This window comes from Melospiza melodia, chromosome Z, assembly GCF_035770615.1.
Source record: "Melospiza melodia melodia isolate bMelMel2 chromosome Z, bMelMel2.pri, whole genome shotgun sequence".
Lineage (NCBI taxonomy): Eukaryota > Metazoa > Chordata > Aves > Passeriformes > Passerellidae > Melospiza > Melospiza melodia.
Window position 1 is genome coordinate 17,849,727 of NC_086226.1, and position 25,304 is coordinate 17,875,030.

Genomic DNA, 25,304 nt, shown 5'->3' on the forward strand with positions numbered 1-25,304 from the left:
TTTCAGAATATGGTGTAGCATGTTTATTATAAATATGTAGGTTTCCTAATTATTTCTGTATGGTCATGTCTTGGACATGTTTGGTAATAGATCCATCATTTAAGAACAACGAGCATCACCTAGTTTTGCTTTATCAGTTCATATGCAAAAAGAAATAAAAAAGATGTTTAATCAACAAGAGAGCAACTCTTTTGCATTCACAAAATGGTAATTTGAAATCTTATTTTGTGCGTACTAATGGTCTATAAGCAGTGAGATGCCAGAACTGCTATAATAGGATTTTCCCAGCCCTAGAAGGATTTTGCTTATGGCTATGAAAAGTTAATTTCAGATCCTGATACACTTGCATTAATTTTTGAGACATTAGCTGAGTGTAGTACAGCGAAGAAAAACATGAACACCACACCACTGTAGTGTAGCTAATTGTTTATTACCTCTAACCAAAGAAGCATCAGTAATATGCTGGCCACAGTGTCTGCAAAAAAGAAAAAAAAAAAAAGGAGGTAGGAAACTGGCAGAAAAGGTCTCATAGATTTCTTCTTGAGGGTCTTGAGAAAAGAACCGAGGAAGAAAAGGAGAAACAATAGCTTCGCCATGTCCTTAAGGTGATACAAATGGGTCTTGGCGTACTTGGAAGATCTGTTTGTTCATTAAAATACTGTTTGACAATCAAACTATAGAATGTACCAAACCTTCCTGCTTCTGAGTGAGAAAGCACATCTTCATGTTGTATGATTTATGTATGAGAAACAAATGATTTAGATGCTTATATGCACCATACTTCAGTAATGTGTTTGTATTCTGTGGAGTATTTGCTGACAAAAGGAGCATGTTTTCTCTTCCATTGCTAGTAAGAGATCTGTTGACTCCACAGCTGTGTAAAAACCTCTAATCAGCACCTATTTTAATCAGCAAGAACTTTACTATAAATCATTATCAAAAAAAAAAAGCATTGTGCTATGCTTTTACACCACTACATTTATTTTGAAATTAATAAGGAAAAATAATACAGAGCTTGTGCTTGAGATGGGCTAATAAGCGTGCCCATGAGACTTTCCTTTTCAAGAACTAAATGAAAGCTTTTGCATTGCTAACAGGCTACAAAAGTTGCTTAGGTAATAAGACTCCTTTTCTCTTATCAGTTAAAAAGAAAAGGGGAGGGATGGGATGGCTCAAGGGATTGGTAATCAGATTACAAAGTCTTTCACTTCTAGGTCACTGGTTCAAATCTGCCCCCTGTTTAGTAGTGACCAAAAGCTGTTCCCATCTGATGGCTTTTCAGTAGCCTTTGTGCAATTCATGAATGATCTATATGCAATGCTTGGTGAAAATCACTCCTAGCCATTGCTTTAGGAGTTTCAACTGAAACCCTTTAAGTAGGAATAAATGATCTGCTCATGCATTGAAGGGTTTGGTGGGTTTATTTTTCAGAATAAATTTAATAAGTTAGTGGAGCAGTGCAGCTGAATTTGCACTGTAACAGCTGCTGTGGGCTACAGCTGCCACCATCACTTCCCACTAGCATTGCTTCATAAAAAGTTGTTACCAGCTTACTTAAGAATTGGACTGTTGTGTCTTAATTTGAGCCACACAGTATCATTCCAGTGTACTTTCATATTAGGCTAGAATAGATAAAACCATAATTGAAAAAAGAAGGAGAAATAAAAGAAAATTACTAAATTTGTTCAGCTTCGAGGAAACATACTTATTGTAGTAAAATTGGTTTTGACAGAAAGAGAGTGTGAAAACATTTTTACTGATGGTTTTAGTATTGCAGTAATGCTGTTGAAGCTGTGAGACAGCTTCTGTGGGTTCTCATGCTATATGTGACTTAGACCACTGTGGTGTGCTCAGATAAAAAACAACTTAATAATACAAATTTATAATAACTTTTAAAGAATAACTTTATAAATTGAAAACAAGGGAAACCAGAAAACTTGGTAGTACCTGAAAAGAAGTCCTTGCAAGTGTGTGTTCTCTAGTGTTGTCCCTTACTGCTGCTTACTTTCTGGTATTTAAATAATGGATTTATATACTTGTCAGCATTTTGAAGTGCTATTTTCCTTAAGGCAGAGGAATGCTAAAAGACAGTTGCTATAAAGGGGATGTAATTTTTGGTTCACTAATGTATGAACCTGAAGTGAGGACTCTGCCAGATGTACATTTCTGTGGAAATCACTGTGACAGTTTAGAGGTGTGTTCATGTCCATAGGGATGCACACAATCCATTATAAAAGTATGACTTTTTCCTTAAAACCAGCCGAAGTATTTCTTTTGAGACAACAGGCATGCTTGTATGCTGCAGTAGATTTTTTTTGCACTGAACAAGGTATTTCACCAAACCTAAATTATATTTCATTAATAAAAGTCTCACTGAATCAAATTAGTCACATCAGCTGCTTCTCTCATTGCTCACATAAACTTCAGAGTTTGCTTGTAACACCTCAAACTGGAAAAATAAAATACACATGCATGCTGTGCAGCGCTTGATGGGTACCAGCCAGTACATTTAGCACAGGGCCAGCACAGGTCTTTGCTCTCCCAAGAACACATCCTCAGATGTTGGGAGTAATCTGCCTAACACGCTTATAGCTTCACATTGAAAACCTAAGCCAGAAGAGTGCTGATAAAATCTGTGTACCACAACACATGGTCGTACCCATGCTTTGCAAGAATGGCTCTGGGGGGAATATATTGCCACCATTTTCACACTTGGCCTTCAACTGCCTGGTTAGCTGGCCTGTGATGCAATGTCATCCCCTCTGGAAACTGCAGCAATTGCAGGAAAAGAAAATCCTAGGCAACGTATTTATGATCCAAACCACGACATTCTCTCCTAATAATACATTGGTATCAGATGTCTCAGAGGTCTGTGGACGCAGAGCAACTGGTGTGGTGTCCCACTGGAAAGCACAGGCTGTCCCAGCTGCTGCAGGAGCAGTGTGTCTCCCTGTCCTAGCACCAGGATGTTTCATGGTCTGCTCATAGTGTTGGGCTCGAGCTTACTTGAACCTGCATCCCTGGCCCCATTTGCCAGAGGGGAGGAGGGGGAGTGGGATCTAAGTTTAGCAGTGCAAGACATATGGGCAAGAAAGCCTGCCAGTTTCACAGGGCTGTTTGGTCCAGGAGCATAGGTTTGTAAGACAAAGCCATTCATTTCAGAAGTTCACACAAAGGTGGGGTTGGGGGGAGAGAAATATTCTGAAAACACTGCCAGCACAGCTTTGCTCCTCTTCCCCGGGGAAGGCTGGCCTTGTTCTGGTGGTTAGGTCAATGTATGTTAGAAGTGGGTTTGCCTATATTTCAAGGTGGTTGTGAGTTTAATCATTAGTTTAGAAAATAATTTGGTTAAACTGAGAAAATCTCCCAGCAAAGCATTTTTCCTAGTGTAGTGATGCTTCTTGTGAAGTATAAAAGGACACTTATAAGCCGTAAGTGCATGCATATATATTGGATGTTATTTAGCACTGTGTTCGTGTTTCTGAGGTTAAGAGCTGACTCCCTCCATTGGTACAACCCCTCCCAAAGCATGCAGAAGCCTTCAAGTTTCTGTCTCTGATGAATGGACTTATTAAGTACTAGAGATGTGTTATGTCGTTATGTCATCTAAGAGGAGAGACATGGAAATTGAAGCTCCCAGAGATGGGAGCTCTGAACTCTATTTGGTGTCATGGTCCATTACATGCTGACTTTCAGCCAATTGTGTGATAAGCCCTATGGCTCGTCAGACCCCAGTCTGCCTGCATAAGCTAAGGCGGTGGGGCTGGTAATGAAATAAAGAAATGCAAACTTATCCTGGTGTCTTTCTTCGCTGAAGAGGACTTTGGAGGAAAAGGAGCAGAAATAAAGCTTGCAGTTGCTTTCTGTTTTAATGTTGTTTATAAACTTCATGAGATCAGAGGATCATGGGGAGTATCTTGCTAGTGACATGTAATGGTTTGGAAATAAACACCGAGGTGGCTCCAGCTGCCTTTGATCTAGCTAAATGGCTATTTTGTAAATTCTATTTAACTTACTGTAAAATTAGGCAAAGAGCATACAGGAATGCTTCTCTGTGTGCTAGATGCCTAAACTTCCAACTATGTGTTCAGGACCAAACAAAAAGAAAATGGTTCTCTGTCAAGGAGGTTATCATTTGGTGGATATATAATAAAAAGGAGACATTAAATGCTGTAAGAAGGAGAGACTGACTTTCTACCTTATCCCACAATTTAAACATTTTAAATTTTTATTGATGATAGCCTGAATATGTAGATTTCAGTAAGTATATTTTGCTTTCCATGATCTCTCTGAAATCTTATTTGAAGTGAGACTTCTTAAGTTGAAAATTAGGAGCCTTTAGCTTAGAAGGGTGGGCAAGTAATTAAAACCACAGCAAGCCTTTTTCAGAATACCCCGGCCAGAAACTGTAGTGTGCAGAAAGCTCAGCAGACATTTTGCTTTAGTGCAGGGGTGGCTAATCTTCATGGTCCTGTGGCATCCTGATGAGCTGTCGTGGTCTCAGGACAAAGGCTGCCATTTTTTCTGGTTGTACCTAGTGGATCAGACATTCACTTTTGCAGCTCTGCCTGCTGGCTCCTCCTGCATTGATAGGAGAGGGTTACCCAGTGCTCTCCAAACCATTCCAGCTTGCCTACTGGTGCAGTCTGGTTTCAAGAGCCAACAGTGTGGCCTGGCTGATACATCCAGGGAAGTCTGAGTCTGGCAACCTGAGTGCAACCACTAGAGGCAGAGTCCAATGCAAAATTTTTCAGGAAGACTTTTCCACTTCCTAACAACCTGGAAAGTAAACATGCATCTTTCTTAACAAGCAAGTCCCTCTTTGAGGTTTGTGAATAGAAGAGTTTAGATTATTTCACCAAAGAAGAACTGTGTGTGATGAGTACCTTCCTACATGGGCAGCTGGGAATGGGTGCTTTTGTGCCGCATCCATTGTCCTCACGCTTAGGCACAGCATGCATTATGCTTAGAAGTGGCACTTGTTTTTCTTTTCTTGACTCAACTCTACCTGGCATCGCTTCTCTGAGTGATATCATCAGTACTGGAAGGTGATTTGTGGTGTTTAATGAGCAGGCTTTTGCTGGGGGCAATGCAGAGCATAGTACACATCAGTCTCCTGGAGCATTCCTCAGAAGTAAATTACATGGGCAGGCTGGTGACAAGGTTGATGCAGTATCACTGAGCAAGCCAGGAGGAGGAACACAGAAATACTTCATGGCAGCCGGACAGTGTCTTAGACACCCACCATGTTTCTATCTGCAAGGATTCTGAGGTGGAAGCTGTATGCTGCTGCAGTGCTGTCTCTCCAGATATGATGGAGAGCACGTCCATGCCCCATGTCATTGAAGGATGCGGGGTCTGAGCTTTCTTTGCCAGTAAAGCTGTGCCTGATGGCTTCTGGCACAGGACATGGACCAGATGTTTAATCATGAGTCTTTTCTGTACTCTGAATTGGAAGATCTTTTTCTGAATAAGTTCTTTCTTTTTTCTTTTTTACATTATGTAAAACTGTATTTTATATAGTTATACATCCTTTGCTTCACAAAGCCCTTCAGCATGTGAAGTCTCTCTAAGGAGACTTGTTAGCCTTGCTGCTACTTTCCCATCTCATGAGTAGCTGGAAAACCTTGTTGGATATCTGATAGCATATCCAATGTCTGATAAAGAGGGCTGATTTTAGAAAATCCATTATTTCTCCTGCTTTACTGTATTTTCAGACTTTGAAGATGTCAGTCATATATTGGGGTTGAAACTAGATGATGTAGGTCTTTTCCAAACCATTCTATGATTCTATGGTATTGTGGTCTGCTTTGTATAATTTGGGTTTATACCACACAGGCACATAAATTTTTGGTGAAGGAGAATGTAAGTGGTAGCAGCATTTTAGTGGGAAAGAAAAGGGAAGCTCCTGCTCTTCTCTTTTGGCTGCCTGCAGTAACAAAGCACAATTTGTCATTCCCTAATCACAAGGAGAGTTGCCTCCAGAAGCTTGTGTGACCCCAGAAGTTTCAATTTACATACCTTCTTGATTCAGAGACATTACCTGTGGAGATACTTTTCCTTTCTGAAGTTACTCAGAAGTTATAAGAGTCAAAACTGAGGCTCTAAAGGACAAGAAGAGTGAATGTTGTGTTATCCTCTGGCTGAAGTGGAAATCCAGCTATGTTTAAATAACAAGGGTGTCAGACTTCATGTCCATCTCTGAGGTGCTGAGCTTAACATTTAGATTTTCTCATCTCCTGTTTGTTTTTTATTTTTTGAAGTCTGGCTTCCTTTTAAAAGTTAATATATAGGTTGATATGTTTGTGTGCATGTATGATAAAACCAGGGCAGTTTCCTAAATAAATGACCAGTCCTTCAGACACTGCCAACATCTGGAAATTGGTGAAGGATTTGCTCTTCTTGATATTAAACCAGTGCAATTCTCTGTCTAGATATAAAATTAAATACAGGAAACTAGATTATTTCCTTGAAAAATGCACCAGCATGAGATTTGCATAAAACTGTTTTCCATGTACTGGTCAAACAGAGGCAATGTCATTTTACCCTGTATTTGATACTTAACATCTAAAAACAGTTATTTACTTGATTGTTTTGCATTCATTTCACTAATATGATTGTTCACTTTTACACTGAGTTCTGGATTTACACATTTATTGAAACATGAGAAAATTACTTCCATAACTTACTCCAGGCTATGTTTTTCATTAGATGTGAACCATTACCTTTGTAATGGTATAACATCAAAACAAAACTCCTTGTATCATTTTATTTTCAAGCCTTGTTTATTATTAGTTGTGTTACACACTGATTTTCAGGAGCAATTTATTTCAACTAATTTGTCATCTCAAAGATTTAAGATCACTGTTTTCTATTTTAATTTATCTGAGTAAGAAGAATTACAAGAACCTACTTGTTCTGGCTCAAGGCTTTTAGATGTTTTCACCCTCATAATGCAAAAGAATGTGTACTGGGTTTTTAGATAGAGCAGAGCTGTTCCATTGTAATTTAGAAGATGTTGAGCTCAAGGAAGTACCTTAGGCAGAACTTTTTCATATGTGCTAAGGATTCATTTCTCTCCAGCCCTGCTGCCTGATTGGTCTGAAATCAGCCAAAGTAACTATCACCGAGATGTTGACCAGGCTTGAAGCCTTGGGGCTGAAAACAGTAGCAGTTTGAAGCTGGACTGGGGAGGTCACATCCCTCAGATGGGTGGAACAGATGGCTGAAGGTTGTTAGCAACATCAATAGTCCAGCTTCTATCTGCTGCCACCCCTTAGTGGAGCCCGTGCAAGCTGCGAGCTACTGCAGAGAGTCTGACATGTGGCAGCTGAAGGAGTCATTGTAACTCAGTCATCTGCATCCCAAGACCATGCTTGTCCCTGAGGCTGAAAAATCCTCAAAGACTTTTCTCTTGTAAGCTCCCTGGTTGGAAGTTCTTCTCTCAATAGCAAAAAAGATGCTGTGGTTTGAAAACTTACTACAATTTGCTTACTGATAGGTCTAAGGAAGCATTTGGCACCATGCTTTGATGGGGCATGTCAGGTAAAATGTCGGCTGGGCTGCACTACTGGGTGTCAGCTGTGCACTGCTGCTCTTAAATGCTTCAACTGTCTGCAATGGCTGCAAGATTAGGCTGAAAATCTGGCACCCAACCTACATTTATACAAGGAGATGTTCGAAATGATGTTCAAATTGTGATTTGACCATGCCTAAAGCTGCCTAGGACTGTGAAAGTTGCTGTGAAAGCTGAGCCCAGGATAGCAAGTCTGGGGTAAGAGGCTGAGGACACTCCCAAATTTAAGCAGAGATATCTCTGTTTCCTAGTCTTTGTTGTCCTTGACCTTTCTTGATACTACAGCACTTCAAGCTTTGGGTCATGGATCTAGATGGCTCCTCTTAGGACTTAATTGTTATTTTGGCTTTATTATGTTGTCATCAGGTTTGCTTTTGATTTTATTTATTTTATGTTCTATTTCAATTAAATTTCTTTAATGCTAAGTTGGTTTTTTTTACTTTAGTATTTAATTTCTAACTAGGCATGGTACTCAAATAGCTGTCCACTGCTTCAGAAATCCAGATAAACCAGGAGAAAACAAAGCTATGACCTGCAGCCAATAAGATTTTACTGGCAAAGACTGGAAAAATCCTTCACCATCACAGCCAAGATAACTTTGTTAACAAAATCTCCAGGACAGGGTTTGCATAGCTATGCCAATAGAGGACTGGTCTTGCTGGCTGACTTCATATGATTTGGAGAGCTGATGCAGCCTCCTACCAGAAAACCTCCTGCATCCTTAAAGGATGCTCCTTACACAGACACATGGTAAAGCCATAGCAGCAAAGGATGGGCTGTGCTGGAGGTTTGGTGTGATCACATGCTCACACCATCTTGCACAACTCAATTTAACAGTGAATACAAAACGAAATAGTTTTGTAAACTATGTGATTTTGCAACTACGATTTTCCTGGTGCTCATGTACTTGCAGTGCACATACGCAAACTAAACAACATTGCTCGAGTATCAGATGCTCCTCAGCATTAGTTGTGCCAAATACTGCATGTGGTAGTTTTGGACACTTTCTGGCAGCTTAAACTGACTCTTGTGGAGCTCCACTTTCATAAGACCTGACTGTTTTTATCTCTTATGTGAGAGGCAATCCAACAGCTAGCTGCTGCTATCAGCAACATAGGAATTTTAACACTTATATTGATCAGGCTTCACATTCTCTACCTGGATAGGAGATAGCTAGAAGCTCTTGGCCCTTCAAAACTTGATTTTCATGCCAATGAGATCTCTCCAGTTCGAGTCTCCAACCTTGGGACGGCAGACTCCAGCTGTCAGGAGGGAGACCCAACTGGCTGACTCCAGGTAGACTCATCTGCTCCAAACCTCCCTTTCTGATCATCGCTGTGGTTCTCGCAGCAGTGCCAAGGTGAGTATCTCAGCAACCCTCATTGCTGTGATGTCTTGAGGTCCATTGAAAAATGGATTCATTTTTGTTGCATTAGTTGAATTTCTAATGGGAAGGAGCCTTCACCACACCCTCTTGTCTAATGTACACTTTTCACCTACTAGGAAGTTACCTGCAGAATGCCAACATATTGTGCTCCAGAGAGTGGAGGATGTCCCTGCCACCAGCTTGTTTTGGTTTGGTCTGCTGTGGGCAAGATGTAGCAGACCAATACAAAGACCTTTATCCCTGTGGTGCCATACCAGTTTATGTTATGTGATGGGCTTTCTATTGAACTGCTGCACTCCATTCATGCTCAAAAAAATTGTGGGGAGGTTTGTAATCGAGGTGAGCCAGCATTCCTACCCATAAGTCCTGCCACACCTAATCTCCCTGTGTTTGGGAAGTTAGTTGTTGTTTCCATCATTATTGCCGATCGTCAAAGACTTCTCTCTTGTAAACTCCCTGTCCCAACACCCTAGGGTCAAGAGAACAGGAGAATTGTATTATGAAGATTAAAGGTTTAATAAAGCTGAAGCCTGAGGCTTTCTACAAGAGAAGCATGAGTTCTATTTGCACTGTTCTAAAATATACCAGCAGAATTCTGTGAACAGGTTTTTTTTAGTTGTTGGGTTTTTTGTGAGTTATGCGTAAAGGACATGACTTTTTAAATCTTGAGCTATTTTTTTAATATTTTCTACTCATTATTGATTTTATGAACTTACAGCCCCAGTAAGGTGGTAATTTTGAGTAGAAGTTCTGCAAGAGAAATTGGTTTGCATTGCGAACTTTGGCAAGTCCTAGACTCCAGATGCTATTAAGCAATCTACTCTAATATGTTCTTGCATTATTACTACTGTTGCAGTGTGATTTATTGCTGTAGAAAAATATCACAGTTGTAGATGTAACATCCAATGGATCTTTGAAGAAAGTATCAGCAAGTACTATGGCCAATCTCTAATTCTATCATTTAAGGTATTTTCTTTCGCTGTTTAAAAACTGATGTGTATCAGGGGCTTTGTCCACTGCAAGTAGAGATTTTATCACATCTGCAAATTAATTTAGGGAAGATGTTTGCTCTTATTAATTGAAAATGAAAACTGGTAGAACTTTGGATTGTTTATTATTTTTGTTTTGTGTTGTTCGAGCATATTTGCCCAGCAATTCTAATTCCTAGTTAATAGTATTTTATGAGGGCTTGGGGATCCAATTTCATTTTAAGATGTGCAGAAAATTGAGAGTATTTCAGAAATTCAGGAATTCTATTCAGGAAGCAGTGAACGGTCTTAGGAATGCCAGACCAACAGACTTGCACTACAGAATACAGAATTACATACTTCCTGGTGAAGAGAAGTTTTTCATAACTTCTTGAAAAGAGAAAAAAAAAAAAAAAAAAAAAAAGAAGTTTTTCATAATTTGAGGAGAGGCTCAAGTGCTGCCAGGCAGACAGACTAGTTAGTTAATTGGTTTGTATGAGACTGAGTGAAATGATGGTTGAAAAGGATGTTGACTCTAGAGTGGTAACAAGCAAGTTAAAAGGAGAGCATATGAAGTTACCAAAAAGGAATCCACGCTCCTTTCCAAAAGGAAGTAAAAATTGCCCTCTTGCACACTATTCCTATCACATGATTTCCTCTCTCCTCCTATCTACCACTGCATTTACAAATATTGCAATGTCCAGCTGAAGCTGGGTTGATCCACTGGAATTTCTGCTGCAAATTCATTCCATGTCTGGAAACCAGTGAGGACTTTTGGACAGGGCTTCCAGTTATTTCCTCTGGAAAGAATTCTGCTTGCAGATGCCAAAATGTCTTAAAGAGTCTCAAATCAGCATGATGCAACTGGATACAATGGAAGATGTGCATCAAAATTATGTTGCTCCAATATAATGCCCATTGAAGCCCAGTGCATACCATGTAACACCATGCCACAACTGAAATTGCTATGGAAGACAAAGAAAGTAGCTGAATAGTTTATTTCAAAACTTCAAGAGAAATTAAAATTTGGATGTGTTTTCAATTCATTTTTTAATCCATTTTTTCTCATTCCTAATTACATACAACTCAGAAGAGTAAATACTTCCTGAATATGAAGTGATTTTTTTTTATTTGATTGTATGAACATGCAAAAATAAAAGTTTGTAAAAATAAATAAATAATTTAACTTACTTTAACTTTTCTCAGAAGTTTGAATTTTTACCGGTTTTAAGTGTTAGAATTGATATAAAGAGTTCCATGTTTCAAGGATTTGCTCCCACACCTGTTTACCTAAAGTCTAATTGGAACTTTCATGGATTTTCATGGTTTCTGGTTGGCAAGATGAGACCTTTAAGTCCTCTTTTAACACACAGATGCTTTCATTTGACACGACTATTATGCTGTAAAATATATACCAAAGGCCTATTTTATAATCTATTCTGACTATATATGCATGCTAAATATACTGCATATATATTCTATGTGTGAATGTGTGTTTTATTTATACACACTATAGATAGTACAGGTATCAACCTTTTGACATTATAATGTTATGACAACTGTGTAATAGAAGCTTACAGATTAGCACTAGAATACTTATTAAATTGAGCAACAAATGAGTAGTTATGATGTATGAACATGAGAAATGCACTTTTAAGAATTTTCAAGTTCTTGCTTATATAACTGTTAGAGCTGAATACTTTTGCAGCTAGAATGTTGAGGTCTTCCCTTCCAAAGTGAAGAAACAAATTTTCAACCAATGGGATAAAGAGGACTTTCAAAAGGATGCTTGAATGCTTTCTAACTTGTTGCAAGGAGAACTGGTCTACAACTTGTCATTCCAAGGGAATGAAATACATAGTGTTGGAATTTGGTTAATAAGTTATCAAACTTTACTGTGACTGCAAAGAAGGAGCACAAGAAAAAAGATAAAATGGAAATGCCTAAAGAGAGAAGCTTATTGGGAAAATCTAGAGAACCCAGAATCATGAGTGGTGCAGTAATACATGAGAACCTATTTACGTATAATAGAGAAATGCCATTTTACCTACTTCTGCTTGTAAATGAATTATTGGAAGAAGCAGTGTAAGGGAGGAATGAGCCATCCAGTGATGAGGTTCACAGAGAGCTGTCCTGCAAAATGTAGTCAGCTAAGAATAGTTTAAGGTTTTTAAATGGGCACTAAGCAGGAAATTAAGTAATTCCTAGGCTGTGAAAACTTTCTGTCAGTGGAATTTATTGATGTAAAAAGATTATAAGCCATAAGTGAACTTTGGAAAAAATTCTTAGGCCTTTGTTTGCTTCAGTAAAAAAATCATTATTCTGAATAAAAATGTCTAAATTTTAGTATTTTTAGTAGACTGTGGTCTATTAAATATCATCAATTTTAGTATGTCTACCTTGAAAGATTCTGCAGGCTCCAAAGAATAAAACAAGTCCTGGAAAATGTAAATAATGCATCCCACAGTATCCTTCTCTTGGTATCTGGTACAACTTCTGTGTTACATCAAATTTGAATGGTAGCTAGGTACTACATTTTTATTTAAAGTCAATCTATTTTACCTTTACATTTTATTCCACTCATTTAATTTTTAAAATTTACCTTAATTGAAACTGATTTTAGAAAAGAGGAATATGTTCTAACTGTGGGCTGACAATCCATTGAATCTGAAGCATTTACTGACTATTGAAGCATCTGTGCCCAAAAGTACGTGGACTTCTTGTATCTTCTTATAGGGTAAATTATCATCCCTGATAAGAGGGTCTGTTGCTTGAGCTTAACCTGGATCTGTTCTCCTTGATTATTATTATCAGTGAATGTCCCATAGTAGCAGTAAACTTGAGCTGCTCTGATAGAAGCAAAAGTCTCTTCAGTTTGACATGCTCTGTTGTGACATTTCTGTGTCACTAAAACATGGACATGTTAGACTTCTTGCTTAAGTGATGGTTATACCCTTGATCCTTTCCACACTTGATGTGTTGTTTTTGTCTATTTCTTTCTAAGTTGGCTCAGAAGGGCATGGATGCCTACCAAAATTTTTTTCCTCTGGTCTGGATGTAAAGGAATCTGTACGTGAACCTCAGTTAATTCTTTTGATCCCTCTTTGCTTCTGCATCAGTGAGACCTTATCCTAACCCTAGCACTGGGGCTGAGTTATCAAAAAACATGACATTGTCAGCCTCACTCACTTTGCTGATCTTTGTGAAGAGAATACGATTCTGCAGGCATCCACAAAGCTGAATGGCAAGCACCAGGAGCACGTTGGGTATTGCATATTATTTCCTATATATCATACATGATCTGAAAAGCAAAGACTGTATGTACTATATGAAGAAAGATTACAAAGAAATGGTGATCAATGACTGCCAGCTCTTACATGTGCATAGGGAAATTGAAAATAGCAAACCTGAGCTAGGTCTGGAAAAGAAAAAGGGAACTGCACCTTTGTATTTTCTTGTGATTTGAAGAAAAGGGTGATGTTCTAAGATGAACTAGGTGGCTAGTTTTCAAAACAGAAACATGGGACACTGTAGCTTGAGAAAAAAACTGCTTTTCCAAAGCGGAGCATATTTTTTATCTTTGCTGGTCATTAGACGTGCTTCTGAATACCAGCCCTTCATGGAGGAAGTCATGCTGGAATACTCTGAGCTGGTGATGATTTTAAACTTCACCCAGCATGTAATAACTCTGAGTAATTGGTAGGTATGTGGGCTTCAAGGACAGTGATATTTTTGCACCTCTGCCTGTTTAATCATAGTGTTTTGTGGAAGACAGTGCAGCTGAATGATTACTAGAATGCACAGCACTGGAACAGGAATATTATAAAGTGTGTTTAAAACAGTTATTCAATGTACAGGGTTTAAAGCAAGTTAGGTGGTGTAGCTGACAGGTCTTGTAATTTTAGATACTGTCTCTTTCAAAAAACTTTTTTTCTGGTAGGTTTTTGGACTCATTCTTATGGCAAGGACATGGAACAGTGGGTTCAGAGGTGCAGCCTGTGTGCTGATAAGCAGTTACTAGAGCATGAGGAAAGAATACCTGATTTTAGAAATATGGTATGTGTTACATTTATACAAAAAGGAAGCTTAAAAAACCATTAACATTATTGTAGCATACACAGCGACAATGATACTAATTGTGAAATGCTGGTTTTGTAAGTATAATTTATGATGCTTTCTTTGATCCAGTGTTACAAATTAGGATCACTCATGTCAGGAGATTAAAACCTTTTTGTCTGTCTTTGATACCAAACTATTCTTTCCCCGTACCTTTTATCTTGCATAGCAGTGCTGAAATCCACAGCATCTTTGTCAGTTTGCTTGTGTTATTTGCAGCAATCATTTAATTTGTTTTAGAACTGATATTATTTAGTCATACTGTCATTTGCAACAACAGAGGCTCTTTAATATCCTAAAAATGTTGAGAGGCTTTGGTGTTAGCTGAATAAGTATATGAATAAGGGAGAAGAGAGAAGAATTTTGGGACCATGGTGAGCATGCAAGATAGCTAAATTGGATAGAAAAAGAAAAAACCTATACAAGTCGAAGTGAGATTGTACATCAGAAAAACTACAGCAATCTACTGAAAATTAGTAGATGATAGTAAAGAGAACCTTACAGTGAACCACAGGTACCAGCTTCCCCTGAAGAACTGAAATAGGAACTTGGAGAAGCTTGTAAAAGTTGTCCTCAGGGAATCTTCCATTTTTTCACTATGATACCTTTAATCCTAGAATTGTCAAGCCACATGGAAAATAATAGGACTGAATAGTTCAGTCAGTCAAAAGTTAGTATTTTTTTGTTCAAAAATATTAGGTGTTTCTGTTTTTTCTGGACCTGTTAGGAATTGTATAAACTTTAAAACAAGTGAAGTCAGATTATGAATCTGTGTTGGTGTTTCTTTTTAAATTTAAGATCATTATCTCTGAGTAAGCAGACTCTGTTCAGTAAAAGGAATTACTTTAAATACAATCTTTTTTAACAGATGATTCAACGAGAGGCAGAAGTAAAGAACAGGGTAACTGCTGTGGCGTTGACAGACTCAGTTCACAATGTGTGGCATCAAGAAGCTGGGAAAACTATTAGAGAGTGGATGCGAGAGGTAAGGCCTTTTTATTTAAAGAATTTGAGTATGTATGTTTGTATATGGCTGAATAAACATGTCTGGGTGTGAAGGACAGCATAATACAGAACAGTGGAAATCATGAATCCGTACCAGCCACTAAAATAACCAAGATTAAAGCCATTTCTGAACTACCAAGTTAGCAGTCAAAATACTAAGCACTGAGTCCAGTGTTTCTTCCTGATGCACAGTAAAACAGAGACATGCCAAGGCAGCCCACGCAGTGCCTGATACCTGGAGCAAAGTCCTGGGTGCATTCCATGCTGTTGGTTTGATCTAGCAATGGTGGAAAGTCCTCTTTAAGCTCTTCATTACTAAGTTTGATGATTTGCGCAAATGGCAAAATAGCCTTTCTCTCAGCAGCTTTTTGATATGTAATTACTCCTGTAGGACTCGGAAGCTCTTACACTTAGGTATGAGGTTGCTGAGATTTTAAAAATAATATTTTAGAGCAAGACCAACTAAACTTTTATTGTTTATGAGTCTCATCCTTACTAGATCAGGCTTATCTCTATTTTCTGCATTCCCATGGCAGAACACTAAAACAGTAGGTGCACAGAGTGAATTTAAACTAGTCACATCCTGAACTTTCTTTTGTACTTGACTTTTTCTCGTGGATTTAGTGAAACTTAGCGTATACAGTGCCTATTCCTGACTTTAACTTAAAGTTTTATAGGCCGTGACTGATGGGAATAGAAGATCACCTGGGATGCAGCCTGACAGCTCTGACTTAAGTGTTAAAAATATAAAGAATGGTAACCCCTACAGGCTCTGTCAGAGAAATCCCCATTTTCTTTATGGGAAATCAAAACTTAAAATATGTGTTATGTAGTAAAACTGAAATTTTAAATCCTGTAATTTGAATCTGACAACTCCATTTTTCTTTAAGCATTTAGTCTGAATAAGAAAAGTGCATTACCTTTAATTTCATTTGCAGAAAGTAGATGTTAAAGAATAAGTTAAATGATTAATGGCCTAAAAAGTGGATGGAGTGTCATAACTTACATTAGCATTAAAAATCTCCTATAAGAAAGAAGAATTTTACATATGTGAAATGTGGCTGAGTGGTATTAAGTCTAGCATATCACCTGGATATCTCTTACTTTAATCAGGTTTAAGGCTAGTGGTAAAATGAATAATAATTAAAATATACACCTAATCGTTGCCTGTCTGTAGGGCTAATTGCTGTCATTGAAAGAATTAATTGTTAAAATAAAGTAATTCTTCATTTGAGCTATCTCTCCTGTATCACTGGTGGCCTATTTTTAGTACCTATAGATGTCATGATTTTTGAATTTATTAAGAACTGTGATGAATGATAAAACAAATCATCCATTTACATATCTTGACACTGCTTTCGAGAATACTTATTTCTTACAGGCAACTGTCACATTGTATATAAAAGATAGTTAATTGTGTGCTAATCTTCTGTATTATCTCCAGCTCTCTGATGTAGTGTTCTATCAGTAGTTAATATTAATTTTTCTTATTTCAAATGATTGTAATACTTCATAAAAATTCTACTTCTTTTGTAACTTTTACCACCTTACATTTGCAATTTCACATTCAGCTGTTAATTAAAATTACACATGCAAATCATAAAATTATAATGCTTTACTACTTAAAACCTTAAAACCTTCGTGAAATACTTCAATTTTAACAGGTTTTACTAAATATGTTATATTTCTGGATAGTGTGTTTGTTTTTTTCTTTTTCCATTGAGTTCAATAGTTTCATTGATCTACTGTTTCTTACAAAAATCTGCTATGCTTTGTGAACTTCACTTTCTAATCTCATACAGCAACCCTTCCTTTATGTTGTCCCTGCTCTCCCTGGTCCCAGAACAGTAGGGTTGCCTTGACAAATCTATTCAAAAGCCATTCCTCACCCTTTATTGGTGGGGACTGAAGCCTTTGAAATTCTCCCCTCATTGCAACACAGCTGACATCTTCTTCCAGACAGAATGAATTAAGGAAATACAATAAGATACTTGATCTACCAGTCAAGGATCTTTCCACAGTGAAGACGGACTCCATGGTGCACAACTAGGGCAGCAACCACCTACAAATACACAATACATGCTGTTTACCAGAAGAGAATTTGTCCCTTTTTACTATCATGAACTGATGGTATTATTTTTTTAGAAATCTGTCAGAAAATCTATTGGGTCTTTCCAAAGGGTTGCTTGGTTTTTTTACCTTTTCCACTTAATGAAGTTAATCAGGTTTTCAGAAAGGAAAAGCTCAGATTTTTCATAGAGCAAGCAACATGGATCTTGTTGTTCAGCTGGTAATCTCATTAAAAATATAGTTCCTTTATAATTAAATCTTCAGTTCAGTAGAATTGGTATCGTTTCATCATATTTTATTGAAAGCATATAATTTAATACTTCAGTTTATAGACTACTCTGATTAGATAGCTGTCGTGGTTTGGGAGGAAGTAAGTTTTCTGGGATATGCTGTGGTCAAGCCAATATAGGTGCTCAGATTTGAATTTTGGCACCTGGTGTGGCCACTGGGGACAATGGATACGCCTCTGAGAACACAGGGAGTTAAAAAGCAAGGAACTCCCAGAGGGAAGTTCTCTTGGATTCTGGTGAGGAAGGAGTTCGGGTCTCTCCCCTGACCAGGTGCTGCTGCTGGGTGTGGGGGGGAGGCCACGCGGCTGGGTGAGGTGGGCCGGGCCTTGGACAGAGAGGGAGGTGAAGAGGCCCTTGAGGACGGAAAGGTGGAGAAGCACGAAGAGGCATCGGGCAGCCACTCCCCTCCCCCCCTGGAGAGAGAGAGAGCCAGCCTGTGCTGGTGGTACCACCTTGAAATCCGGGAGAAGGAAAAGGGGGGTGCAGCGAGAAGGTGCCAGCAGGGCAGTAGAAGCCCTGAGCAGGCAGAGCCTGAGATTTTAACCCTTTCTCAAATAATGGAAACCTTACAAATATTGATCCTCCTGGATCTTAATGAGACGAGAGATAGAGATGAAGTGGAGGGAGAAATGGGCAAGTGTGATGAAAGTCCATGCAAGTGAAAGATGCCAGAAGAGTGGAGAAGAATCTTAGGTGGGAAAAGATGATGGAGTGACCTTGGCTGGACTTTTCTTGTATAGCCCATGGACAGAACCATGTTTCCTGTGACACAGAGACTGCATCCAGGAGGAATCAATGGCTCAGAGCCAAGAGGGTTCAGTGTTGGTACCCCTTGGCCCCAGGGGGTGAAATCTGGGGGGGACAGATGTCCCAAAGGTGAGAGACTGTGCTCTTTTTGGACCAGGACAAAGCATCCTGGAAAGGAAAACCCTAGAAGCAGCTCTGGTCCATGTGCAGTGGTGAGAGCACTGGCATGGAAGGAAGAGGTCACGACGGCAGATGTTTTCTGGGTGGTGCCACGGGTAACATGGAAACACACGAGGTTTCAACTGTGTTTGCTGGGGAAGCCTCTGGCACAAGGACTCCTCTCTCCTTGATGAACTGAGAATTGATTGTCTGAAGGGCGGTGATGGACCGAGAGTTGGTGATCTGAGGGATGGATGTATTGGAAATTTGGTGAGGAGAGGAGGAAATGTTTTTGGAAGGTTTTCATTTTCCCTATGTGTTTCTTTTTACTTGTAGTTTAGTTAATAAAGTTTTCTTTATTTCTAAGTGGGGGCCTGCTTTGCTTATTCCTGGTCACATCTCACAGCAGACACCAGGGAGAGGGTATTCTCATGGGGGCACTGGCATTGTGCCAGCGTCAAACCATGACAATAGCTTTTGGAACAAAACATTTAGAAAATTCATGGTAAATTCATCCTTCTCAGAGGTTCAGGAATGAAAGGTAAATGTAAAGGCTTTGTGAATATAAAGACCAGTATTTGCCTTTTTTTAATGTTCCCACACATTCATCTCAGCTATATTTCCAATTATTTTAATATTAATATTCTGTCTTGATAGTTTCTGTTTAGTTATAGTATGTTGTTTCATGTTTTCATGAATGTTCCTTCAACAGTGTACTCCATCAAAATACCCTGGAAATTCTGATTTCTTAATGTTAGCAAATGAGCAGGCTCAGTGTTTATACCAATACCTGTTTATATCAACACCAACTTGCAAAATCTTTAAGCTTGTAGTGGGTAGTTCAGGCACTAGTTGGTCCAAGCACCTACTCAAGTCTACCGGAACTCAAAGTAGCACTTAAGAACCGTGATACTTCAGTACATTACAAATCTGCTGAATTATGTTCTTACTTAGTATGAAATTACAGTATTTCATCGTCAGTAAGCGAAAGTTAGTGTACTGTACTGTCCAGTTGTTATTGTGACTGCTATGTAAATTAGTTTGGGTATTTTGATGTGATCACTGTCCTCACTTACAGCATCTATATTTTTGCTCTGAGTTTTTGACTTATCCCAAGAATTGCCTGCCTGCTCTTACAGAACTGCTGTAACTGGGTGTCCAGCTCCGAGCCCCTGGACACATCGGTGGAGTCCATGCTGCCAGACTGTCCCCGTGTCTCTGCAGGTACATCCATTTGTTTGCAATAAGCCAGTGTACATGTTTATACCCAGAAGCAGCTTGTTAATTTAAAAATGCATTTGGTTCTGGCTGCATTTTAACCTTTCTGCAGCCAGATGTGGCTGTAAGCATATGGCTTCTGGTATTTTATGCAGCCCACTCTTTTTTTTTTTTTTTTTTGCTTTGTGTGGGAATTAAGTTATCTTGTCTACCGGTTGCGTGAATTTTTCTAGCCTTCCTTCCTGTTTAAGTAATTGATGACATTATATGTAGGAGTCTGAGAAAAATAATAGTGATAACAAGAATGGGTAAATTTATCATAGGTCCTTGAATAAATATCCACCTCTATGTTGGCAACAAGGTTTTAAAGAAGTACATAAATGAAAGTTGCAGTTAAAATAAATGAGCCACTTTCCTGAATGCTGAATGATGATCAACAGAAGTCTAGTTTACATAGCAAATTATTTGCAGCATCCAAGAATGTTGATGTGAGTTTTCTATTGTTTTGGATATACTTGGCTGTGCTTTTTCATTATTGAATCATAAATTGCAGAGAGCAAGTGAAATTATACAGAGACTTTAGTTAAATGTATGATAATTCCAGGAAGTAGATTTAGTCATCAATGTAAAAGGAAAACCTCCAATCTCTGCAGGAATGTAATCTAAAATACATAAAGCCGTTACTGAACTTTCATGCTTGATTATCAGGTTTCCTAACAGCCATAGGTAGTGTATTTCTGTAGAATATAAAACCAAGTTCAAAGGAAGACACAGCCTATACAATATTAATTTAAAAGCTGAAACAATATTTGACCTTGCTCTTTGGGATGCAGTAGTTCGTTTGACAAGTTCGTTTCATATGTGTCTGCATTTGTGAGGTTGTTAGTGAGACCTAACCTTGAAGGTGAAACTGAATTTACTACAGGATACTTTTAAGGTTTGGAAAATTTAGCACTACTTTCTTTGAGAGCTCACAACAACCAGAGATTTTGATTACATTTCTGCTATGATTTGGGATCTCACTATGCAGATCCACAGCTCTGTACAGACACATGCAATAGAACTGACATTGTTCTTGTATGCTTTGGAAAATTATATATTACTAGAATTTTCATAGAGTCAACATTCATTTAGCAACTTTTTGCTCTTTTAGGGGAGATTATTGCAGTTTAAAAGAAATATATTGTTCAGGAGTGGAATTCTTTAAAACAACATTCACTTCTAATCTCTGACATCTGTGTTACTCTTGTGAAAGACTGCATGTTATAGTGGTCATTTTAGTCAGGTAAATAAGGACTTGGTTAGCAGTTGGTCAGTATTTACTGTACACTGGCCAACACTGAAGATAATCCATGAGAGCATCTCTTCCATTTCTTTGTATTCCCCTGATATAAAGAAGATAAAAGGTATTCTATAAAATAAATCCTAGGTGTTACTTGAAAAGCAATGATGCTTCATTAGAGCTGTAAATAATAAGTCTTGATTCTACATTTCTGTTGAAGACAGATCACGGTGGCCTTAATGTTTCTGCACCACTTAATGAATTCCTAAATTGCACTGAAGTGGTAGAAGAATTAACTTAAATGGGGTAGGACTTTAACCAGTAAAAGTTGGATATTTGTATTTAGTGCATACATTGAGATAAATTAAGATCACTAATATCTTTGATAATGATTTAATGTAATATAATTATTTCCAGACTAGTTTTTTTTAATATAAATATAGTTTAAAATAGTATAACTTCATGTGACTGCTCCTGAATTATCCGCTTGCTCACATGTTTTTTCTTATATATCTTACAATTGCCCCTTATATAAACAACTGTAAGACATATACAGAGAACCAAGTCAATAATTTGTAGTGTCTTTATATGAGCAATGGTATAAACCTGCATTAGGGTAATATGTAATAAATGTATTAATTATTACTAGATATAGGGGCATTATTGTTTAATGTGAGAGATTTTATTTCAGTCTTTTGAGGAATGCAGTACTGAAAGAGTGAGCCCACACTCAAATCCTGGCAGCATTGCCCTTGGTATTTCAATGAATGACAATGAGAGCAATCAGAACAATGACAGATCTTTTAAAATAAACCCTTTGCAGTAGAAAGATTCACTTGCTTGGATTCTATGCTTGGAAGCCCATCTTTTATCTCTGTTTACACTGAAAATAAGTTCAGAAATAACGGTCTCATGGTCACATCTCTTGAGCCAGCTTTTCCAGAAAGGGTCTGATATTCAGCCATTCAGTATACAGGGTTTTACATGCAATCGTAGTTGGTAAGCAGTTCCTACTACAGATTATCTCACAATCTCTTGCTGGCTTTTTCCTTAAAATCACTAGAGACAAAATAAGTTACCATCAAACTGGAAAAATTACTTGTATTTCCAGATAGAGTTGTTAACGCTTTGGATTAAAGAATTATTGAGGAATTAAAATGTTTCCCACAATTGATTCATTTCTTACTTGATTACAAAAAGGAAAGAATACACTTAAATGTTGAGAGCATGAGAACAATACAGAAAAAGCAAGCCATAATAAATCCACTGTCTGTTCTTGTGGCAAAAGGTACTTTGTGGGTCCCACCTTCAGAGTCTTTCATGCGTGTCTCAAGGATTTGGTTGCCTGGTGGTGTCATAGCTTAATATCTTTTGGCATCTAGTTGGTGACAATGACAGTGAGTTTGAGTGCTCCCTCAGCAAGTTTGCCAGCGACACCAGCTGGCATACTGGTAGGAAGGGATGTCAGCCAGAGGGATTTTGAGAAGTGGGCCTGCAGAAGAGAAATGGACCCCATAAAATTCCACAAGTCCTAGTGCAAGGTCCTGCACATGGGTCAGGGCAATCCCAGGCACAAGTACAGGGTGTGCGGGCAGTCAACTGACAGCAGCTGTGAGAAGAAGGATACCCAGTTTTTGGTGGACAAAAATCTAAACATGGCCTGACAGTGTGTATTTCCAGCCCAGAAAGACAACGATATCCTGGGGTGCATCAAAAGCATGACCAGCAGGTAAAGATGGTTGGTTCTGCCCCTCTGCTCTGCTTTGGTGAGACTCCATCTGGATGACTGCATCCAGCTTTTGGGAGCTCAGCACAATATAGATTTAGTCCCGCTGAAGCAAGTCCAGAGGAGCCACAAAGATGCTCAGAGGGGTGGAGAAGAATTTTCCCATTAAAATAGAGTGAAGGAATTGTTCAGCCAGGAGAAGAGAATGCTGTGGAGACCTTGGAGCACCTTCCAATATCTCTAGGTGCTACAAGAGAGCTTTTTACAAAGGCATGAAGTAATAGGCTTCAAACTGAGAGAGGGCAGTTTTAGGTGAGCAAAGACAGGAAAGAAACTCTTTGCTTTGAGGGTGGTGAGGCACTGGGACAGCTCCCTAGAGAAGTTATGGATGATCCGTCCCAACAAGTGTTCAAAACTAAGTTGTATGCGGTTTTTTGAAAGTTTGTGCAAATTCCCTGGATGGGGGTTTGGAACTTCTAAAATTCCTATCTCTTACCCTCTTTAATTTCAGCCATAATTGAGAACTTCTGTTAGACTTGAGGTTATCTTCTGTCTCAGTCTTAGCCTACCTTCCTAATGGAATCAAATCAAAATATATCTGTCCTGTCTCAGAGGAGATGGATCCACCTAAGACATAAGAAAATCTAGGGTTGAGAAAGATGAAGACTTCAAAGCAGTCTGTACATTAAATGTCATCACATAAAAAGGAGTAGGGTTGGGTGTATTTCTGGCTAAGAGGCTAGAGTTCAGCTTGGAATTTGACAGAGACAATGGAATAGATGCTTTAATGACAGGTTGCACTGCATTACTGCTAACTGTAGTTGCAGTTTATGCTGTGTCTGAGACCTTACAACATTTCTCCTAGTTCTGGAGCAGGGAGTTCAGAAGCCAATCTTATTGGAGCAACTACTGGGCAGGAATAGCTAAAAGTGGGGATGGGAGAAAGCAGATCCACAGATCTGCGTTCATCTCTGATGCTGTTCAGGAATTAAATCACTTTGGTTTCAGGACAGTGGCTTGAACTTCACCCCAGGAAAGGTATTGTGGTAAATTTTGCTGGGTAAACATGGCATTTGTTTTTCTGAATCCTGTTTGTATTCCTTAGCCCATGTCTTTCTGCCAGTGAAAGCTTGTTATTTAGGAGAGATGATTTAACTTCTCAGTATTTTGCCAAAGCGGATATGCATCAACACTCATTTAAAATAATCAAGTGAAGATGTTGTAATATTAGTAAAATGAATTGCCTAATCAAATCTTTTTAAGGCCTTCCTAGTTGGCCCCCAAAATCGCTAGTTATTCTGTTAACAGTTGCAGCTAATGTAGTTAAAACAATGTGAAATAAGGAAATTACAACTTAAAAGACAAGCAGTGGAATGAAACACTGATAGTAATCAAGAAATGTTCTATTAACAGAAGAGCCTAGGCTTACATATATGTCTATTTAATAAGAGAAAAAAGTGTAAGAATTAATTCATACAGCTGAATAAAGTAGCTTCAGGCTGGTAGAAGAAAGACAAACATCTTTTGGGGGACAGGTATGATGTGTGCTGATGGTGCTCTTGAGTCTTCAGATAGTATTTTCTGGTACCAAAAATCAAGATTGAACTCTGTATTATATACCAAACATTTAATTACATTTAGGTAAGCCAAGCACAACTTTTTTGTGTGTTTTGTTTTTTGCTTTGAATTTAGAAAATATCAGTAATAGCCCTTTGTTTGGGATACAGAGTAGATGGGGTTTGACTGATGAGGTGGTTAAAAAATGGTTTATTCCAAAATCAGTCTCATGGAAGGGCAAGACCGTAAGGTTGTTACACCCATTCATGCCATCACATCCGAAGCTGTAAGTACATCTGAAGCTGATATAACTTCAGTTACAATGTCTTTTATAAATTTCTTATCCAATCAGCTACTTCCACAAAGCTCACAAGCACCTTCATAAACCAATCATTATTGCTACATTTTACATTATTTTTCCTCTCTTTTTATCTTATCATATAACTCTACAGAAACTTATTGCTGTATCTTCTGGTTTTTACCAATTCTATAACAAATTCTTTTGCTAGACTTAGAGATTTTCTACTATCTTGCTTAACATATTTATTCACTTACATCAGGCATATTTCTGCTTGCTTAAAACATATTTCTGCTCAAACTACAAATCTTTATTCTTACTTTGTGTCTGTTTCACTTTTCTATTCTAAAGCTTCAGGCCTTCTCCAAGGTCTTGGGTCAAACATTGTATCCATCTCTAGAGGCCTTGGGACGTCTCTGTGCTTGCATTTCCCACAGCCCTTCACTGACAGAGCAGGTGTGCAGCCTGTGGCCCCACACACAAATGCGCTGACTGATGGGGTACAGCTCTTCTTGCAAATTTTGTGTTGATACCCAGGAAGCAATGAATTACCCATTGGATAATGGCAGTGGTGGTTTCTGTTGGCTTTGCCTAATAGGGCACTCTTGCCTGCTGTTTTAAGAGTTCAGTTGTGTATTTCCATAGAAAAGCCTGTCTATCTGGAGATGCACCCTATGCTGAGCTGATCCTGCGTTCAAACAGGAGGCTCTCCAGGGAGGTCAGATGTACTCTCCAACACCACAGGGTCTGTGTGCAGGGGTAATTGCATTAGTGAGGCTTGTGACAGCTGTAGGGAAGCATCAACTTATTTCTTCCTGCTTTTTTTCCTCAGCTGTATTTGCACCTCACTACAGTTCCACTCTTACACATTTATGTATCTTGCTCATAAAAAACAAGGCAGAATG

The 25,304-nt window shown here is 38.5% G+C and overlaps 1 protein-coding gene across 6 annotated transcripts in view; it reads left to right on the forward strand.

Annotated features, from left to right (window-relative positions):
• ARB2A (ARB2 cotranscriptional regulator A) overlaps positions 1 to 25,304 on the forward strand; it is a 261,677-nt gene that overhangs the window by 172,913 nt on the left and 63,460 nt on the right. For all 6 annotated transcript variants that reach the window (XM_063179805.1, XM_063179806.1, XM_063179808.1 and 3 more), the window contains 2 exons: positions 14,916 to 15,032; positions 19,458 to 19,542. In XM_063179805.1, the coding sequence (XP_063035875.1) occupies positions 14,916 to 15,032; positions 19,458 to 19,542 (202 nt within the window). The remainder of the gene's footprint in view (positions 1 to 14,915; positions 15,033 to 19,457; positions 19,543 to 25,304) is intronic.